This window comes from Mytilus trossulus, chromosome 5, assembly GCF_036588685.1.
Source record: "Mytilus trossulus isolate FHL-02 chromosome 5, PNRI_Mtr1.1.1.hap1, whole genome shotgun sequence".
NCBI lineage: Eukaryota > Metazoa > Mollusca > Bivalvia > Mytilida > Mytilidae > Mytilus > Mytilus trossulus.
The window spans coordinates 57,931,253-57,953,876 of NC_086377.1; the positions used below are offsets into that span (position 1 = coordinate 57,931,253).

The 22,624-nt window shown below is 31.7% G+C and overlaps 1 protein-coding gene across 2 annotated transcripts; it reads right to left on the reverse strand.

Moving 5' to 3' along the window:
• Positions 1–1,788: 1,788 nt before the first annotated feature.
• On the reverse strand, positions 1,789–22,552 carry LOC134718967 (uncharacterized). 2 transcript variants are annotated; one of them, XM_063581848.1, is made up of 14 exons: positions 22,522–22,546; positions 21,261–21,381; positions 20,545–20,748; positions 17,685–17,866; positions 16,037–16,196; positions 13,320–13,443; positions 12,629–12,749; positions 10,202–10,376; positions 8,863–9,038; positions 6,332–6,466; positions 5,556–5,600; positions 4,659–4,796; positions 4,042–4,155; positions 1,789–2,002 (listed from the first exon to the last, which is right to left on the reverse strand). In XM_063581848.1, exons 2-14 carry the CDS (start codon positions 21,376–21,378, stop codon positions 1,847–1,849), a joined length of 1,848 nt encoding a protein of 615 aa, XP_063437918.1. In that variant the 5' UTR covers positions 21,379–21,381; positions 22,522–22,546; the 3' UTR covers positions 1,789–1,846. The 2 variants fall into 2 exon arrangements, with proteins under 2 accessions (XP_063437918.1, XP_063437916.1); XM_063581846.1 differs by having other exon boundaries at positions 1,790–2,002; positions 22,453–22,552.
• Between the last annotated feature and the right edge of the window lie 72 nt (positions 22,553–22,624).

Genomic DNA, 22,624 nt, shown 5'->3' on the forward strand with positions numbered 1-22,624 from the left:
GAGTTCATACTCATTTCTAATACAAAACTGAGAGTCACTAAGGTTATAATTATATATAAAGCCAGGATTACGACTGATGCGGACAGCAAAACAATTATAAAAACTTTAAACGAGCACAACCATGGAGTAAACCAGCAGAAAGTAGAATCCCAACAACTCAGAGTCAGAGTTCGGAAAGCATCTGGTGATATAACTGCAAGACTTTCAAAGATAATACGCACAGAACTACAAGGTAATTTTGTTTGTCACCTATAGTTATCTCATTGACATTACTACCACATCTTCTTTTGTTTAATTCATTTTAATTGAAAAAAGAAAAAAAAGAGCAGAGAAGTTAAATTATTCAATTGTCAATATAAATTTTGTACCAGAACAGACTTGTAACTTTACTATACTGCTGACACATGTCTCAATAATGTACTCCAGTGTATAGTGCTTTCTTTTCTGTTTTTATCAAGGTTTTAACATTACTTTCATGATTTTACCAAGGTTTTATTCAGGTTTTAACATTACTTGTATGATGTTTATACTATTATTATCTGTATTTCTGAGGAATATGTTTCTTCATTATTAAAAGACTTTTTGAAAAAAAATATGTTTTATACTATAATTATTACCTGTATTTACCTGTATTTACCTGTACTTACATGTAATATTGGCGCAAATGAAAGATATAGTTTTTGGCGCAAATGAAAGATTTTTTTGGCGCAAATGAAATGCCAATTGGCGCAAATGAAAAGCACCGAATTATACATCTTCTTTGTTACAGGTAAAATTTAACACAGGTGTCAATTACACCCGTACAGTAGTAAGAAATGATCAAATATGGCGTCTGAAATTTTCATTCATGAAATATTTCATACACGGGAGTTTTTTCTCCTAAACGGGAGGACGGGAGGAGACCCCTGAAAACGGGAGTTTTGTACTCCCGTCGGGAGGTTCACATGTAACCCCTATGTTCTATTTTTTAGCTATGACAACCATCTTGGTTGGTTGACAAAGTAACCGGACACATATTTAAACTAGATACCCCAATGATTATTGTGGCCAACTTTGGTTAAATTTGGCCCAGTAGTTTCAGAGGAGAAGGATCATAACTCTGCACAAATCCATCAGACAAAAACAAAATTTGTACTTGATCTGTAATAAAATCAACGGTACCAATTTTGTTGCACCAGATGCGCATTTCGACAATACATGTCTCTTCAGTGATGCTCGTGACCAAAATATTTGAAATCCAAAGCATATATAAAAGATGAAGAGCTATAATCCAAAAGGTCCAAAAAGTAAAGCCAAATTCGTAAAAGGAATCAGAGCTTTGCATGAGGGAGATACATTCCTTAATTTATAATAATTCCTTATATTTTGTAACAGCAAATTTCAATAACACATAAAATCCGTATTTTCATGCCAGTACCGAAGTACTGGCTACTGGGCTGGTGATACCCTCGGGGACTAATAGTCCACCAGCAGAGGCATCGACCCAGTGGTAGTAATAAAATCAACGGTACCAATTTTGTTGCACCAGATGCGCATTTCGACAAAACATAACCTTTTATGACAGTACATCAAATATCAAATCAATATCTTAAAGCACAAAGAAACAAGAATTTGTCCATAGTTCCTCCATATCATTTCCCTCTTGTTTACTGGGAGTGTTTAGCAAACTGTGATCAACTGTTATTTTTCGGTTCTTATGGTTTTTTTATGGGCATGTTCAAAGTGTTAACCATCTTTCTTCATCTTATAGGTTTTCTCCCCTCCCTCTTTCCAAAAATCAAATTTTTATACAAGAAATTTTATTAAAAAAAGATTTATAAATATAGTAGAATATTGCACATTGTATTTAATCACATATCCCTCTAACAGAGAGCAACCAATTAGTCATATAGATGTAATCCATATTTTCCTTCAGCCTTTTCTCTCTCAACACTAAGTCATCTAAAAGTTTGTCAAATTTGTCCTTTGCTATCTTGTACAAGTTTTCTCTAGACAGTGGTCCCTGAAAGATAAAATAAACTTTTAATTTTCACATATTATTAAGAACACTTTCTATATGAGACTCTCTTCTTTTTGCTTTTTGATTTGTAAATAGAGTCATGTTTCTTTTTTAACAACATTTTTTCTGATAAAATGGAGATAATTTGGAATAAAGAGGAGATAATCATATTAAAAGCATGTTTAATAACCCATTACAAAAGTGCATTGTATGCCTTATACTTATGTGAAGTATATATTATATAAAGGTTAAATTAGTTGTGTATATTTCTTTAGTTACAGAGTAAAAAGATAAAATATCTTACAGAAAAGGATAAATATTGTGTACAAATTCCATAAAAAGAAAATCCACGAAATTTTCTGATGATGTCCATTAAAAGAACATGTATGATTTGATTATAGATTATTGGTGTTTAATGACACTTTAAGGTGGTACCTAACACTACAGGGAGATAACTCTGTAATATCAGCTAAACGTTTTAATTACGTTGCATTTTGAAGGCAATATAAAGCTTCTCAATGATCAAAATAAGTGCAGACCTGCCAACTTTTGAAAATCTCCATGGGGGATTTAGCGCGCGACAAGATTTTTAAGGGTTACAATTTTAGCGACTTTTCTGTGAGCATTGTTTTTTACTCCTAAAATAGTATAAGTTCTCTTCTTTTTTCTTTTGGTATACTAATGATGAGCTTGTAGGCCTTGGTTACTTTTATTTGCATGATTCTTGTACTATTAAATTATAAAATTGACAAAATAACTAAGGAATAGAGAAAATGGCATTAAAAATAAAAGATTCAAAGTAGAGACCCCCCCCTTTTCCCCCCTCCAAAGACCTTCTCATCTATGAACCTTGACTCAAAACACCTAAAACTACATGTCCTAAAGTAAGAAGGATGAACCCCGATTTTGATTTAGTCTTACTCATGGTCTTTATATCAGTATCAATGAGAAAATGAATTAAATTTGAGTTATCTTTCTTTGTATTCAGAGGTGCTCTTACCTGAGGAGGCATATACAGTAACACAGTAGAAGTGTATACAAAATGGCGTCGATTTTAGATCAACAGACACATGATGTCTGGTTTCAAATATTAAACAAATTTCAAGATAAACAATGTTTTCTTGAGAGTTCTTTACAGTTCTCATCTTTCAATTAATTATGATTTTGATGTGGAACTACGGCAAATGTTGCAAATTGTGCTTGTATGATAAATTGATTAAAATTGAAAGGCTGTTTGACCAAATTTATACAATTAATTTTTAGGATTGTAACGACCCATTAGGTAATCTGATTACATACAACCACTAATTATGACACCTGTTGTGACTGTTGATTAGCGTAGGGTCATTAACTTGTCATAATATGTCCCCAGGTAAAATGATGGATTTTTAAAAATTGTATTATTAATACAATAAAAATTGTTCAGAAAAACTTCAAAATCGGTAAACAACAATTTTTTCGGGTATATTTGTTGAAAATCGGGATTTTGACTAATTTTACCATCCCGATATCGGGATTCGGGTTGAGGGGTAAAAATCGGGATGATACCGCGAAAATCGGGATAGTTGGCAGGTCTGTAAGTGTTTGTCAAACTGCTAAATAACCAGTGTAATTTTTCTGATAAAACGCTTAGTTCAAATTTTTTGAATTTTTAATAATTTTGTAAAAGGGTCAAAGTAAATACTTTGCCAAAATTTTCTGAAAATTAAACGAGCCAAATTAATTTTAGGGAAAGTGTAGGGTACCACCTTAAGTACTCTGGGCTATATCCTGTCTTCTGGTATTTATTGTTGAAGAACCAATGACGCATACTGTGGATTCATCATTATTCATTGGATACCATCTTTCATGGATTTTGAAGGTACAGGTGAACCATGAATATAATGCTGAGAATGACAAAACCACAAAATTAAATATCAACAAAAATGTAAGTTTTCCTCAATCCACGAAATAAATGAATCCACAGCATCTTTATAACCAAAAGTGCAACCTCTAGACACACACAAAAAAACAGAGACTAAATGAATAAAAACACTTGTTACCTCTAGAGGATCTTTGCGTATTTTCATTATAAATTCTCTAGTTTCTCCTTCACACTTGACAGGAGGTAGTTTTCCTTTCATTATTTGTTCCACACAGTTAATCTTGTGAAATATCTACAAACAAAATAGGAAAAGAACTTTATGGGTGATAAAATCAAACCGAACAATAAAAATATCTGATTTTGTGCCATTTTTTGTTTGTTTGTTTGATTCAACTAAATGTAACACAGAACACAAAATAATGTTTATGTGTTTCATGACCATAAACGGAAGATACAGTTTTGTCAATTTGGAGACTTTTATAGCTGACTACTGTTATTTAAAAAATTATTGGGTGCATTTATTATTGGGAAATTGTCATTTTAAACAAATATGTGATTTTAATTTTTGCACTATTGAGAAAACCCTGTTTAATTCTTATAAAACATTTCAAAATATGAGTTAAAATTATTGCGATTAACATAATATAACCCAGTCACATATTTTGCATTAATAAAACTTTGTTCATTTTGAAGGACGTTCAGTGACCTATAGGTTGGATTTAATTTCAGCATCATTTGTGAAGAGTAGTTTCATTGGCAATAATACCACATCTTCTTTTTTATATATAATCTTACCTGATAAAATAATTTTCTGTCCTTCGGACACCCTTTGTGTTTTTCACTGTCAAGCATGTTAAAATTGTTACGGATCAAGCCTAAATACTGCTGAATAGTTCTTTCTGTTAAAAATTTCTCCTTCTCTTTACATAAATTCTGTCATAAAATAAATTGTTGTGTGAATAATGGTTTAAATTGAGTTTTTAGTCGAATAACAGACAACTTATCATATATACTGTGGATTCATTATCATTTGTAGGATACTAAATTTTCATGTTTTTGTAGATACATGTATAATTATTTAAAGCCACTTGTTGAAATGTTTAAGGATCAACCAAGAATAAATTAGCTATATGTTTGTATACAGACTTTTTCAAAACCACCAAATATTTGTGAAAAGTGCAATTTTTTCACATTCTATGAAAAATTGGTATGTAATCATACGTTTTTTGATTGAGTTAAGTCTGCCAATTGATATTTTATCGTATGTTTTTCTATGTTGTGATGTTATGCTATTGTTTCAGAAAAAGGGAGAAGGTTTGGGCCCATTAAAACGTTTAATCCCGCTGCAAATGTTTGCACCTGTCCTAAGTCAGGAATCTGATGTACAGTAGTCGTCGTTTGTTTATGTAATATATACGTGTTTCTCGTTTCTTGTTTTGTTTATATAGATTAGACCGTTGGTTTTCCCGTTTGAATGGTTTTACACTAGTAATTTTAGGGCCCTTTATAGCTTGTTGTTCGGTGTGAGCCAAGGCTCCGTGTTGAAGGCCGTACTTTAACCTATAATGGTTTAATTTTTAAATTGTTATTTGGATGGAGAGTTGTCTCATTGGCACTCACACCACATCTTCCTATATCTATGTATTAAAATAAATGAAGTCATCATAAAACTACAAAAGCCATCTTACTTACATCCCAGTATTTACTGCAATAATCATGGTTTTCAGTGAAAACTAACTGTAAAAGAAGCAAATAAATATTTCAAAACATAGAAATAAAAAGATGTGATATGAATGCCATCGAAGTCATAATGTGATAAAAGTAAATCATTTAAAAAGATATAATAAACCATAAAACATAAATGTTATGTAGTGAATTAAAGCAATGTGAATGAAACAATAAGCTGAAATATGGCCTAAATTGATATACATTGTACATTTTAGTATGATAAATTTATAAATCTATGATTAATAAGTGCAATGAAAAAATAAATAAAAGTTTAAAATTATTTTCAGTTAACAATTTACCACGCAAACATGTTTTAGAAACTGTTTGATTATGAATATAAAAAATGTCCTAAGTTTTGGCTATAGTCCATTATTCTCAATTTTCTTGCCCCCCAGAACCTCATTAAACATCATTTATTTCCACAATTATTTCCAATACATTGTACATGTACATCTTAGTTTTCTTAAAAATAAAGTCAAATGAAATTGCCACTTATATTTAACATTTTAAAATAAATAATTTTTTTTATTTTAAAACTTTTTTTAAGAGATTATAAAGGGGACATCCACATATAAAATGTTTTTCATCTTCAACTTTTTCCAGCATGCTTTTTATCCATTGATAGATGTTTTATCTGTATTATCAACATTGAGATGTCTACTGTACCGTGTCAATGTTGAATATCATATCGTTCAAGTTGAGAATAGGTGGCGCCACCTATCACTGATTTTATCCCTTACCTCCACAATAACAACGCTTCCTTTTAATAACATTTCACAGAACAAACGAGCCTCGTATGCTCCGTATTCAAATGGTTTGGTTGGTCCTCGACTTTCATAGTTGTCTTTGAAGGGTTTACATGCACACAAAACAGTCTAAAATAGAAATTTATAACAGCTAAATTTTAGATGCTTAAATAGGTGCATGTTGTCTGTGCAATTCAAATTAAGAAAATATATAGCAGAGAAAATTACATATAAAATTACAAATTGGCATGTTACATCTATGCAATAAATTTGGAAGGAATGATTCTCTCTTGGCTCTTGGTTATTTATACACTGGTATTTATGTATAAATCTACGATTATCATAATACGTGAAATAAGTACAAACACATAATCATTAAAAATTCATAATTCAAGTCAATTTGAAACAAAAGTGTCTTCTTTAAAAAAAAAAATTGGCATTGAAATAGAAGATAAATTGATATTTTTATAAGAATAGATAATTATTCATTAAACTAATCTTCTCATAACATGTTTGCTCATTCCAAACCCCTGCATCCTAAGGAGGAAATTCTCTTTTTTTTCAATAGCATAATAGTTTGTGAACCCTCTGGTTATTTCTTTTGTTAATGGTTGAAAAATTCAGACACAAATGCATAAATATTGATTAAAAACATACTACTCTTGATACTTTTGTGGTAAAATATTCATGCTTTTTTTAATTTTATTTAATAAGGTTCAGGGTCTTCTGTGTCTGATTGGTCTATGTAGTTGAACTACTGTATCACTAGCCCTTTAATACTGACATTTTGAGTTCGAATCCCTCACGGCAGAGGTACACCTGACTCCAATCTTAATTGTCTATGATTGTCAATTTTCCTAGTTCTCTCCGGGTACTCCAGCTTCTTCCATCAATAACAAGAGGCTCTCAAGAGCCTGAATCGCTCACCTTAATTTTTTTGGTTAAATCTCTCATCAATGAATATTTTGGCTTTTCAATTTATTTAAATGTTCTTTGAATCGTCCTATTTTCTTCAAAAGCAAAAAAAATAAAATTTTCTCCTATGTTCTATTTTAGCCATAGGAGCTATGTTTCTTGACATACAAGGAAATAAAATATAAAATTTATACTAGATACTCTGAAACTCATTTAGCCTAAGTTTGGCTGAAATTGATACAGCAGTTTCAAAGGAGAAGATTTTTTAAAGTAAGTCAACATGATGAACAAATTGTGAAAAAAGTCTTTAAAGGGCAATAACTCCTTAAGGGGTCAATTGACAATTTTGGTCAAATTGACTTATTTGTAGATCTTACTTTGCTTAACATTTTTGCTATTAACAGTTTATCTGTATCTATAATAATATTCAAGATAATAACCAAACACTGCAAAATTTCTTTAAAATCATCAATTCAGGGGCACATTATACCTGAAAAACCAGTTACCCAATTCGGCTGAAAATTTCAGGACAGGTAGAGCTTGACCTAATAAATACTTTAACTTCTTGTCTTATTTGCTCTAAATGCTGGAGTTTTTGAGATATAAGCCAAAAACTGCATTTTAACCTGTGTTCTATTTTTAGCCATGACGGCCATGTTTTTAGACGAAATAGAAAATAAAACACAAAATATATTTTATACACCCTACTGATCATTCATTTGAAGTTTGGTTGAATTTGGTTGAGTAGTTTTAGAGGAGAAGATTTTTTAAAGTTAGCAAATATGATGAACAAATTGTGAAAAATTGTCATTAAAGGACAATAACTCCTTAAGGGGTCAATTGACAATTTTGGTCATATTAACTTATTTGTAGATCTTACTTTGCTGATAATTTTTGCTGTTTACAGTTTATCTTTATCTATAATAATATTCAAGATAATGACCAAAAACTGCAAAATTTCCTTAAAATTACCAATTAAGTGGCAGCAACCCAACAATGGGTTGTTTGATTCATCTGAAAATTTCAGGGATGATAGATCTTGACCTAATTAACATTTTTAACCCGTCAGATTTGCTCTAAATGCTTTCGCTTTTGAGATATAAGCCAAAAACTGCATTTGACCCCTATGTTCTATTTTTAGCAATGGCGACCATGTTTGTTGATAGATCAAAACTTCGGATACAATTTATAAACTAGATACCCTAAGGAACATTCAGTTAAAGTTTGGAAGTATTTGGCCTAGTAGTTTCAGAGGAGAACATTCTTGAAATAGTTTACGACGACAGACGACGAAAACGACGGACGATGGACGACGCCAAGTGATGGCATAAGCTCACATGGCTATGCCAGGTGATCTAAAAACAGACCTCCACGGAAAAGCATATTAGTGTTGAAAGTGGTGTTAAACACCAATCAATCAATCAATCACTTAATACACCTTATCGTTAATCCCAGCTGACCCCGCCGCTTAAACTTTTGACACATACAACAATCACTTTTCCATTGTGGCATAAGATATTTTGTTTTATGACGACAAAAAATTATGGGAACCTGTGTGATATCCAGTACAAGTGACAAATAGCGATAAGGTGTATAATAGAATTTCATACCTCAGTTGATTCTGCATAAATGACAACATAGTCTACATCAGATTCAGGGGTAGACAATCCATACATATGACTGCCTGCTCTGGCTATTAATATAATCTGCTCTGGTTCCATTTTGTTAACTGGTCCCCCAATTTCAGTCATGAGGCTGCATAGTTTACTATGATCATCGCTTAAACCTGCAAAATTTCAACATATTTTGTAAATTTAGAAATTATTGTGATGTTTTTATTATTGTGAAAAAATGCAACCAGTTAATAATTGTTATAATTTAAACTTGCATTTGGAAATTTTTTATATGAGTTAAACATGATTTTACTTGAAAGCGCTAAAATTTTAATCACTTTTTAGTCTGAAATGAAAATAGCACAATTTTTCATCTTTACTTATTTAACTACATCAACATCATCAAGCTTATTTGAAAATCGCGAGATTAAATCGCTGCGAAAACTGTTAGTAAGGAGTAAACGCGAAATAAAGAGATCTAGATTAAAAGGCATATTGATGAATAGAGAAAAAGGAAAATACAGAATAGAGAATAATGTGCAATCATAAATATATGTGGGAAAATATGCTAAAAGATAAATAAATAGGTTATTGACTGATTAATCTATTACATCATTAACTTTTGATTTCAGCATTTACCCAGAGGCGGATTTAGGAGGGGCCCCTTTTCAGAAAATAATTTGGTTAGTTATGTAGGAAAGCACTGAAGCGTGACAGGAGCCCCTCTTAGGCAGCCAGTATGCCCCCACTAATGAAAATTTCTAGAACCGCCACTGTTACCACTTAAAATTTTCTAATTTACTTACTCTCAGAACAGAATAATATAACTATTTTGCTTATAATTGCACCTTATGTAATGTAAGAATCCTGGGTTTTGATTGGTTGATAGCCAGTGTATTTTTCACTAATTTACTATTGTCAAATGAATATCGTTCATTTTTTAACGCCTCCGGGGTATTTGCCAAAAGGATATGCCTTTTTTACCCTCTCTGCCGTGGTATTTGCCAAAAAAAACTCTATCTGACTGGACGCTTGTAACGTCATGATTATCAATGCGTTTTGAAGATTAACATTCGGTGTAATTAAACATATATAGCATGTTCTTGAGGGGTATTTGCGAAAACTACCAGTCATGAGAATGAATTTCCCTCACCTTACGGCTCGCGAAATTTAACATTCTCTCGACTGGTATTTTTCGGAAATACCCCTCCTCAACATGATATATCTGTTTATGATACAACTCTTGTCAGTGTTAAATTAATTCTTAATTCTCTATATAAAATTCCTTTCTTCTCCAATCTACACATGTCAGTCTTCAAAATTTCATTGTACTTGCCAGTTTTCAATGGTGTAATTTTTCGTCCATATAATCTTGTTTCCATCTGCCATTTACCCACAATACTTTCAAATTCCTGTCCGTTTGTAAACTTTATTTCATTTATTTGTGTCATAACATCATCTCTCCATGAAGTCAATACTTCAAAAATATCCTTCTTGGAAACATCTGTGTTCTGAAAATTATTGTGGATTCATTATTCATGTTATTATTCATGGGTAAACACAGAAATGTATTTTTCCTCAATTTTCTTTAGATCTATATTTTTTGCATAATTCCACCAAAATTATCAGTTTTCTTCAAAATTTTAGATAACCTTAACCCACAAATATATCTCTTGATATATCTAATATATGTAATATTCTTTATATACAATATTCATTACATTTCGACAAAAAATTTAATAGCAACATATTTTTAATCATAGCATAAGGTTATAAAAGTTGTATTTTGAGGTAAAGGCATTGTGTATAAGTGTCATAACATTTGGTTTAGACAAACTTAAGTTAAAATTTGGTTGAGGCAAACAAAAGTAAGAGAACCAAAACCAACTTCAGGATATTTCAAAGATTTAGTTATTTTAAATAGACAGAAAAAAACATTACTTGTGAATTTATTTTAAATTCAGTTTTTATGGAGTAAATCATGAAAAAAACTTTGATGATGTCACAGTCACATGACAAAATTATGCCTAAGAGCTGATAGTCAAACAAGAGGCTCTCAAGAGCTCGAATCGCTCACCTTAATTCTTTTGGTTAAATCTCTCATCAATGAATATTTTGGCTTTTCAATTTATTTAAATGTTTTTTGGATCGTCCTATTTTCTTCAAAAGCCAAAAAAAATAATCATTTTCTCCTATGTTCTATTTTAGCCATAGTAGCTATGTTTCTTGACATACAAGGAAATAAAATATAAAATTTATACTAGATACTCTGAAAGGGCAATAACTCCTTAAGGGGTCAATTGACAATTTTGGTCAAATTGACTTAATTGAAGATCTTACTTTGCTGAACATTATTGCTGTTTACAGTTTATTTCTATCTATAATTATATTCAAGATAATAAACAAAAACAGCAAAATTTCCTTAAAATTTTCAATTCAGGGGCAGCAACCCAACAACAGGTTGTCTGATTCATCTGAAAATTTCAGGGCAGATAGATCTTGACCTGATAAACAATGTTACCCCCCATGTCAGATTTGCTCTAAATGCTTTGGTTTTTGAGTTATAAGCCAAAAACTGCATTTGACCCCTATGTTCTATTTTTAGCAATGGCGACCATGTTTGTTGATAGATCATAACTTCGGATACAATTTACAAACTAGATACCCTAAGGAACATTCAGTTAAAGTTTGGAAGTATTTTGCCCAGTAGTTTCAGAGGAGAAGATTTTTGTAAAAGATTTCTAAGATTTACGAAAAATGGTTAAAAATTGACTATAAAGGGCAATAACTCCTAAAGGGGTCAACTGACCATTTCCGTCATGTTGACTTATTTGTAAATCTTACTTTGCTGAACATTATTGCTGTTTACAGTTTATCTCTATCTATAATAATATTCAAGATAATAACCAAAAACAGCAAAATTTCCTTAAAATTATCAATTCAGGGGCAGCAACCCAACAACAGGTTGTCTGATTCATCTGAAAATTTCAGGGCAGATAGATCTTGACCTGATAAACAATATAACCCCAGTCAGATTTGGTCTAACTGCTTTGGTTTTTGAGTTATAAGCCAAAAACTGCATTTGACCCCTATGTTCTATTTTTAGCAATGGCGACCATGTTTGTTGATAGATCATAACTTCAGATACAATTTACAAACTAGATACCCTAAGGAACATTCAGTTAAAGTTTGGAAGTATTTTGCCCAGTAAAAAAAATTACCAATTCAGTGGCAGCAACCCAACAACAGGTTGTCTGATTCATCTGAAAATTTCAGGGCAGATAGATCTTGACCTGATAAACAATATTACCCCCATGTCAGATTTGCTCTAAATGCTTTGGTTTTTGAGTTATAAGCCAAAAACTGCATTTGACCCCTATGTTCTATTTTTAGCAATGGCGACCATGTTTGTTGATAGATCAAAACTTCGGATACAATTTATAAATTAGATACCCTAAGGAACATTCAGTTAAAGTTTGAAAGTATTTGGCCCAGTAGTTTCAGAGGAGAAGATTCTTGAAATAGTTTACGACGACGACAGACGACGACCAACGACGACAGACGACGGACGACAGACGACAGACGACGGACGCCAAGTGATGGCATAAGCTCACTTGTCCCTTCGGGACAGGTGAGCTAAAAAACTTTCAGCCAATCAAAAGACATTTACATCAAAAATTAAATTATTGAAAAGGGACCAAACTGTAAAAAAAATTCTGGATCCATGCTTGGCCCTTAAAAATTTGTACATAATTTAACATACTTGATACAATAACTTGAGTAGTTCCAATCCTTTCTTTCCTTTTTCTGGTATCAGATCTTCTGAGGATGAGGATGTAAAGGGAGGTAACTTATCTAGTAAATTCTGTAGATGCTGCATTAATCTAACAAAATAAAGGGGAGATAGTTCATCAATTTTTAGTAGTTCAAATTCTTTCTTTTCTTTATTTGGTATCAGATCTTTTGACCATGAATATGAAAAGGGAGGTAAATTATCTGAATTAATCTATGAAGGAGATAATTTATTGGTTTTAGATGTATTAAAGATCACTTTTTTTCTATCTCATTGTATGTTGTATTTCCTTTTTTCTTGTATCAGATTTACTGACAATGAGGATGGAAAGGGAGGTAACTAATTTATCAAATTTCATTAATAAGGGGACAAAGTCCCAAATTACGGTAGAATTTTTTTTTTAAATGAAAAAATTCCGGAAAATTTTCATTCTGCTAATTACTCTTTTTTCCAGACTTTTTTTAAATCCCCACATCTGTGCATATATCTACTTCCTTTTTCGGTCTTGTTGGCATGAGACTTTGAATAATATATATATTGATCAATGCACTATATTTTGTGTATCTTGAGTGGTAAAGTTTGGAAAATCATTGACCCAGTCACATGGTTGCATGGATGCAATTTTTAACCCAAAAATTAATCCATGTCAGAGATACCTTACCTAAAACTATCACAGAACTGCTGACAAGTTGTAGTATCTTTAACTTTAAATTTCCCATCTTTTCCTTTTTTCCCAATACCAGCAACAGACTGTCCTTTACATGCCTCCACAAATCCTCTAACACCTACAGAATATAATTCATACATTGCGTAATCATACATTTTTTGATTGAGTTAAGTCTGCCAATTGATATTTTATCGTGTGTTTTTCTATGTTGTGATGTTATGCTATTGTTTCAGAAAAAGGGAGAAGGTTTGGATCCATTAAAACGTTTAATCCCGCTGCAAATATTTGCACCTGTCCTAAGTCAGGAATCTGATGTACAGTAGTTGTCGTTTGTTTATGTAATATACTGTGAAAGTACTTTTATTCGTGGGGTACCAATTTTCGTGGTCTTCGTGGATGTTTTTATCCACGAATTTAAGTGTCCAACGAAATAAAACAACCAATGTCCAAATCATGTCATGGACAGATATCCATGTAGATGAACATAATGAAGGTTTGACTACTGTAATGACCTAGAGAATATATTTTAAAACGCCAAATCTGAGAATACTATAATACTGAGACTACTATAAAAATACTGTGTTATAGTAGTCTCTGTACAATAGTAGTCACAGGGCAAATGAACTATGAACTACAACTACATGCAGGATTATATCCATTTAATACTGTACAACTTTTTATCTTTTAATTCTCATACACTATTTTTGATCGATGAAAGTCAGATTTTCCGTATTGATACGCTAGTATGATAAAGTGTTCATTGTATATCCCCATAGTTCTCGTACATATGGGAAATAATAATTCCATGCTGGGCTTGAATTGATTATGATAAGAATTATTTTACAATTCAAGATATGTTTGATTATGTTACTGTTTTATTAGAGTGACATGTTTATGGCCTAATTAACACATTTGATGGTCTTTAATCTGTTGATCACTTTATCTTGAGTTAATTAGTGTTTTCACTACGATTTATACGGGTCAATGTTTACTTAGCAATTTTTCTTTCAATACAGACTCAGTGTAACCGTCGTTTCTAAAGACTTCAATTTTTCATTTTTTTTTAGAAAACTAAAATCCACGAATTTCAAAACCCACGAACATGTAAATATTCCTGAAACCACGAAAATTGATACCCACGAATTAAAGTACTTTCACAGTATACATGTTTCTCGTTTCTCATTTTGTTTATATAGATTAGACCGTTGGTTTTCCCGTTTGAATGGTTTTACACTAGTAATTTTGGGGCCCTTTATAGCTTGTTGTTCGGTGTGAGCCAAGGCTCCGTGTTGAAGGCCGTACTTTAACCTACAATGGTTTACTTTTTAAATTGTTAATTGGATGGAGAGTTGTCTCATTGGCACTCACACCACATCTTCCTATATCTATTAGACTGTTGGTTTTCCAGTTTGAATTGTTTTTCACCAGTCATATTCAGGCCTTTTATAGCTTGATGTTCAATGTAAGCCAATGTTCCACGATGAAGGCTGTACTTTGACCTATAATAACTGTTGACTTTTTATACATTGTGACTTGGATTGAGAGTTTTCTAATTAGCACTCGTATCTCATCTCCTTATTTATACTTATCTTAAAATATTTCATTAAAGTTTTTACCAGTTGTTGGAAGAGATATACTGTAAATTCAGAAATTATTGCGAGGTTTTTATTATTGCGAATAATGCGTTTGAGTTTTCAACGCAATATTTAAAACTCGCATTTTGTAATATTTTATCTGAATTAAGAATGACTTTTCTCAAAATCGTAAAAATTAAAATCGCATTCAATAGTAAAATGACAAAATCGCAATAATAAATGCACGCAATAATTTCTGAATTTACAGTACTGAAAGCTAAAAGTTTTTGGTCAATCAATATAATATAAAAACATTCCTGTATGGCAGCAATAAACTCAGTCAGATGAAAATCTACTTATGTTTACCGTAAACAAATTCCACAATATTTAGTAGATTCAAAGCGATTTGGCATATATAGTGTCTTTCATGGTAAGGATTGTGATTGGGTGAAACAGTCTTGACCTTTCATGGTAAGGATTGTGATTGGGTGAGACAGTCTTGACCTTTCATGGTTAGGATTGTGATTGGGTGAGACAGTCTTGACCTTTCATGGTAAGGATTGTGATTGGGTGAGACAGTCTTGACCTTTCATGGTAAGGATTGTGATTGGGTGAGACAGTCTTGACCTTTCATGGTAAGGATTGTGATTGGGTGAGAAAGTCATGACAAACGCCTGGAAACACTCACTGCTGCCCAAAAATATTTTTTTATTTGCAGTTATTTCCCCTTTTTCTTTTCACAGGGAGACATATTAATATAAAGGAAACCTTGTTTCCAAATCCCTTAGTATTAATGTATTAATGTATTAATGTATTAATGTATCAATGTATCAATGTATTAATGTATTAATGTATTAATGTATTAATGTATTAATGTATTTATATGTATATGTCATGTACATGATTTTTTTAAATAAAATGTTTAAAGTAACAGGATCCTATAATTTTCAAATACAAAAGATCCCCTCTGACAAAAGACAGGTCCTTATAAAACACAGACCCAAAATAATTTGAACACCTGAAAACCGGATATCAACCCTGAACCCCTTCCCCTTTTTCCCCAAGGAGAAAGTAATGTTCCTTTACGAGCTATTAGCCAATTAAAGAAATTTTGCCCATTCTTCTTATTGCACTTACCCATAGCCATATTATGTTGTAGATTATTCTTCAACTTGACCCAGGCTTCATCTTCATACAGGACAGCTGATTCAGAACAATACAAAACTTCTAAACATTTAGTTTTACCCTTAGCTAAGAAATATACAAAATGGTACAGCTCCTCTGAATACAAGTAACCCTGTAGAAATAAAATCATGTTCAATACATGTATTAAATTCAAACACATGGAAAACAAAGGTACAAATTCATGACCTGTGTTTACCATTAATACAATGTAATAGTGCACTCGACTCCAATCTAAATTGACTAAGATTGTCAGTTTTCCTAACGAAGTTCAGTATTTTTTTCTGGGACTCTGGCTTCATCCACCAATTAAATCTGGCTGCTACAAAATAGCCCAAAAAGTGGCACTTAAAAGTAGGGTTAAAACTCCAACAAAGTAAATCAATCAATCAATCAATTCATAATTAATAAAAAGTTCGTGAATAAAAAAAAGAAGATGTGGTATGATTGCCAATGAGACAACTATCCACAAAAGACCAAAATGGCACAAACATTAACAATTATAGGTCACCGTACGGCCTTCAACAATGAGCAAAGCCCATACCACATATAGTCAGCTATAAAAGGCCCCGATAAGACAATGTAAAACAATTCAAACGAGAAAACTAACGGCCTTATTTATGTGAAAAAAATGAATGAAAAACAAATATGTAACACATAAACAAACGACAACCACTGAATTACAGGCTCATGACTTGGGACAGGCACATACATAAATAATGTGGCGGGGTTAATGCATAACACAAAAGTACACACTTCCACCTGAGAATAACAAAAGCAAAGGAACTGCACTTGTATTGCTGTTTTTCATCCTCAATCTAAAGTCAAGTCTTCATCATAAAAGAAAAGCTAAAACATAACTGAAAGTACAAAACAACCCATAGCACAAATATATTTTACCAATTTGATCAGTAATCTTGGCTTGATGTTTGATAAGGCAGCAAAAAGGGAAATAAAGAAATGAGATACAAATTACATGACTTATTATTATCATAATCATTATCATTGTCATTATCATTATCAATATCAATATAAATATCAATCAATATCATAATGATTATGAATATCAATATCATAATGATTATCAATATCAATATCAATATCAATATCAATATCATTATCAATATCAATATCATTATCAATATCAATATCAATATCATTATAATATCATTATCAATATCATTATCAATATCAATATTATTATCAATATCATTATCAATATCAATATCAATATCAATATCAATATCATTATCAATATAAATATCAATATCATTTTCATTATCAATCAATATCAATATCAATATCAATATCATTATCAATATAAATATCAATATCATTTTCATTATCAATCAATATCATAATGATTATGAATATCAATATCATAATGATTATCAATATCAATATCATAATGATTATCAATATCAATATCAATATCATTATCAATATCAATATCATTATCAATATCAATATCATTATCAATATCATTATCATTATCAATATCAATATCAATATCATTATCATTATCATTATCATTATCAATATCAATATCTTTATCAATATCATTATCAATATCAATATCATTATCATTATCATTATCATATACCTGATCAGATACAAAAGCTTCATCAAGAACATGTTGATTGACAGGAGCCATGGATTGCTTGTCATCTGACATATAGATAACATAGACTGTGTTATGTCGTGCCTGTTCCCCTCGCTCTTTCTGTGTCATTTCATACCAAGGGCAGGTAACCAGTACAGCACAAAGAATTTTCTTACAACTGCCTGTAATCAATGGTGAAAACCAAATGAATGTACAATCAATATAATAACACTGAAATATTTTTTTTCAGACAATTTCATTACATTTCTGTGATGGCAAAAGTTCATAAAAAACAAGTACTTTGGACTATTTTTTCTAAACTGAATTGAGATTTTTATGTATCATAAATGTGTTGGCTTTTCTCTGACCTGGAAATAATTTTGGGTGTTCTAAGTTTGGATTTTTGTTACCATCATGCATTAGATGTGAGCTTCAAGAAATTTGTCTTTAAATCTGATTTCTAACAAATAAAGGCCTAAGAACGTACTTGGGTCAGGTTTAGGAATTTTTGCCATTTGTTTAGACTCCTTGTTTTCTATTAGTGTAAATATCTTGTCCATTGATTAACACCAATTTTTCTTTTCATATGTCAGATACTTTAATAGCTCATAAAAGGCTATTCACCAAAATTTAAGTAGATACTATATTTCTTTTCTTTTGATTTGATACCCAAACTAGAGGCTCTAAAGAGCCTGTGTCGCTCACCTTGGTCTATGTGAATATTAAACAAAGGAAGCAGATTGAAAATTGACTACAAAGGTCAATAACTCCTACAGGGGTCAATTGACCATTTCGTTCATGTTGACTTATTTGTAGATCTTACTTTGCTGAACATTATTGCTGTTTACAGTTTACCTATATCTATAATAATATTCAATATAAAACAGCAAAATTTCCTTAAAATTACCAATTCAGGGGCCGCAACCCAAAAACAGGTTGTCCAATTCATCTGAAAATTTCAGGGCAGATAGATCTTGACCTGATTAACAATTTTACTTCATGTCAGATTTTCTCTAAATTATTTGGTTTTTGAGTTATAAGCCAAAAACTGCATTTTACCCCTATGTTCTATTTTTAGCCGTGGCGGCCATCTTGGTTTGATGGCCAGGTCACCGGACACATTTTTTAAACAAGAAACCCCAAAGATGATTGTGGCCAAGTTTGGATCAATTTGGCACAGCAGTTTCAGAGAAGAAGATTTTAGTAAAAGATATATAAAATTTACGAAAAATGGTTAAAAATTGACTTTAAAGGGCAATAACTCCTAAAGAGGTCAACTGACCATTTTGGTCATGTTGACTTATTTGTAAATCTGACCTTGCTGAACATTATTGCTGTTTACAGTTTACCTATATCTATAATAATATTCAATATAATAACCAAAAACAGCAAAATTTCCTTAAAATTACCAATTCAGGGGCCGCAACCCAAAAACAGGTTGTCCAATTCATCTGAGAATTTCAGGGCAGATGAACTTCACCTGATTAACAATTTTACCCAATGTCAGATTTGCTCTAAATGCTTTGGTTTTTGAGTTATAAGCCAAAAACTGCATTTTACCCCTATGTTCTATTTATAGCCATGGCGGTCATCTTGGTTAGTTGGCGGGGTCACCGGACACAATTTTTAAACTAGATACCCCAATGATGATTGTGGCCAAGTTTTAAATAATTTGGCCCAGCAGTTTCAGAGGAGAAGATTTTTCTAAAAGATTACTAAGATTTACGAAAAATGGTTAAAAATTGACTATAAAGGGCAATAACTCCTAAAGTGGTCAACTGCTCATTTTGGTCATGTTGACTTATTTGTAGATCTTACTTTGCTGAACATTATTGCTTTTTACAGTTTATCTCTATCTGAAATAATATTCAAGATAATAACCAAAAACAACAAAATTTCCTTAAAATTACCAATTCAGGGGCAGCAACCTAACAACGGAATGTCAGATTCATCTGAAAATTTCAGGGCAGATAGATCTTAACCTGATTAACAATATTACCCCATGTCAGATTTGCCCTAAATGCTTTGGTTTTTGAGTTATAAGCCAAAAACTGCATTTTACCCCTATGTTCTATTTATAGCCATGGCGGCCATCTTGGTTAGTTGGCGGGGTCACCGGACACAATTTTTAAACTAGATACCCCAATGATGATTGTGGTCAAGTTTGGTTAAATTTGGCCAAGTAGTTTCAGAGAAGAAGATTTTTGTAAAAGTTAACGCCGGACGACGACGACGACGACGGACGCCGACGACGGACGCCAAGTGATGAGAAAAGCTCACTTGGCCCTTCGGGCCAGGTGAGCTAAAAAGGGAGCAACCATTTGATTTTTATGGGGGGGGGGGGGGGGGGGGGGGGGGGGGGGGGGGGGGGGCTAGGATAAAATTTGAAAAAAATAGCAGGACAGGAGTTTTGAGTAAAAAAAAAAAAGGCAGGATGAGACACTTGCAAAAAAAAAAAGTCAGGACGATAATTTAGGTAAAAAAAGTCGGGATAAACTTTAAAAAAAAAGACATGACCGAACAGAGTGAAAAATGAAAAGGCAGGACAGAGATTACAGCTAAAAAAAAATGCAGGACAAAATTTTTCATCCTAGACCCCCCATAAAAATCAAATTGTAGCTCCCTAATATCAATGCAAATATAAAGTGAAAGTCTGAGTCAGCCTTTTCCCCACATTTAAAACACAAAACAAAAAACTTGAAAAGGAGCTCCATAATCTTTCAATATTTTAAACTTGTATTGTTCGTTAACTAATGCTCTTCTGACTTTATATTCATGTAGTATCAATTTTCAATTCTAGAATTTTATAATTTCAGTTGAGAATATCCTTAAAATCACAATGTCAAATGCATAAAGGTACCTTTAAAAGTTTCAAATATCAGTTTCTGGAATTTTGTCTTAGTTTCGTCAGTAACAGATGATGGAATATGCATCAAGGTTAATTGTTTTAGTTCAACAAGGCAGCCATCTTGGATCTGTGGAGTCTCAAATCCAGCTATGGAACCGTCTGCTGTCGCTTTGATTTCTCTCAAATTATCCAGGGTCTGAATGGATTTCATTAGAACTGAAAAAGTAAACTGTTTACATAAATTATAATAAGTATTTGAAAGCATGTCTAATGTTGTCAGAAGGCAGTTGAAGATGTACAATGTATCTATTTATAGATGTATAGTCATTTCTATTCAGGAATAACTAAGAGAAATGACACTTAAACTTCAATATGGGAGGTTTTTTTTTTCTAAATTGAAAATATTAAATGATGGCAATTGAAAGCTTGAGCTTTTTTTCCACTTATTTTACGACATCTGAGATTATTTGACTCGATCATTATTTAACATGTTTAAGGTAGGATTTTCAAAATATATAACATGTATAACAGTAATCTTTTGTCTAAGTGGACAAGCCTGAACTGCACTATCTTTTGGTCCATTCTTAAATGTTGTTTTTTTTAATATCTGAGATTAAGTTGGTGTGAATCATTTTATTTAAGTTGGATTTGTAAACAATATAAAAATCAAGCTCAATAGCTGTTTTTTTCTAATTGGGCAAGATTAAACTGTAGTTATGGTAGTGTACCATCTTTAGGTCCATTTTTCAATCTGTTTCTTTTCAAATGCAGATGAAGTTTTTCATGTGACTGGACAGCTTTGGTTGCTATGGTTACAAATTCTTCTGTTTCTTCAACCTCTTTCATTTCCTGTAAATATAAAAAGCACTTATTCTACGTAAAAAGCTTTTAAGAAATAACTTAACGTCACCGCCTGATCACTATCCCTATGTTGAGCTTTACGTGACTTAAGTCATAGGATCGGCACAACCTGTCTCCAAATACAGCCAAAGGTTTGCATGTTAGGTTTAATATGAGGCAGGCAATACCTGTAAATGGGGACGAAGTCTGTATGAATTATTTTTTTGTAACCTAAATATTTGTTATAAAAAAAAGAAACAGAAATACTGTAACGTTTCCGACTTTGGTTCTGTTGTTAGGAATTTTAGTTGTGACGTTATTTAATTCATGACGTCATATGCAATGTAAACAAAGAAACGCTATCATCATGTAACATTTTTTCATATTAAGGAATTATTAAAAATGAAATAGGTATTGCGTTCCTTCCTATTTATACTAGACTGATAAATATATATTTTACTCAAAGATTCATACAAACAAAACCGGAAAAAGGAAGTACATTGTAGATTTCTGCGCAGGTCCGGGATTTCAAAAACAGGCGACAAAAAATTTGAACGATCTTGAGTTCATTAGTACAATGAAAAATTCGGGAAATTTTCCCGATTTTTTTTTTTATTGAATTTTCTACTGTTATTGGGGACGAAAAATTATTTTTTTCCTAAAAAAATATATTCTGAGATGACAATAAAAATATTCTGAATGTAAATTTCCCCCATAATGTTAAATTTTGAAAAAATGATTTGAAATCATTGAAAAATTAATTAAAAAAATCTGACTCAGAAAAAAAAAAATAACACCCTCCCCCTTTTTTAAAAAGTTAAATGGTTGCAACCTAATAATTTATTAATACACAATGTAAAGATGAAACAGTGGCAATGTGATATATTGTCCTTTGTTCTAGTTGGTTAATGGAATAAAAGAACAAAAAGGGTAGCTATATTCTAAGTTCACTATTTATTATGTAACTGGGCTGGGTCCACTTTTAAGTTAAGCTTTAATTTGGGCCAAACATTTCAATGCAAAATTACATGAATTAGGAGAAATTGTGAGAGAGAAAAATAAGATTAAGATAACATTTACCATCTTTTCTTCTCCACGTCAACATATAAGGTGATAAATCTTGCTATAACATTTTATAAAATCAATTACATTAACTGATGAAATTTTGGCTAAACCGACGTATAGTGCTTTTGGCCTACTGTTAAAACATAACCATAATTGAAACGTACTGCTGACAAGGATTACAATTTTC

Excerpts from the sequence above, each read along its gene's own strand:
- LOC134718967 (XM_063581846.1), bottom strand. Across the intron at positions 20,749-21,260 it reads GAAAAATGGACCTAAAGATG|TTCTAATGAAATCCATTCAG; the intron begins GTACACTACCAT and ends TTACTTTTTCAG. Across the intron at positions 9,039-10,201 it reads AATTACACCATTGAAAACTG|GTTTAAGCGATGATCATAGT; the intron begins GCAAGTACAATG and ends GAAATTTTGCAG.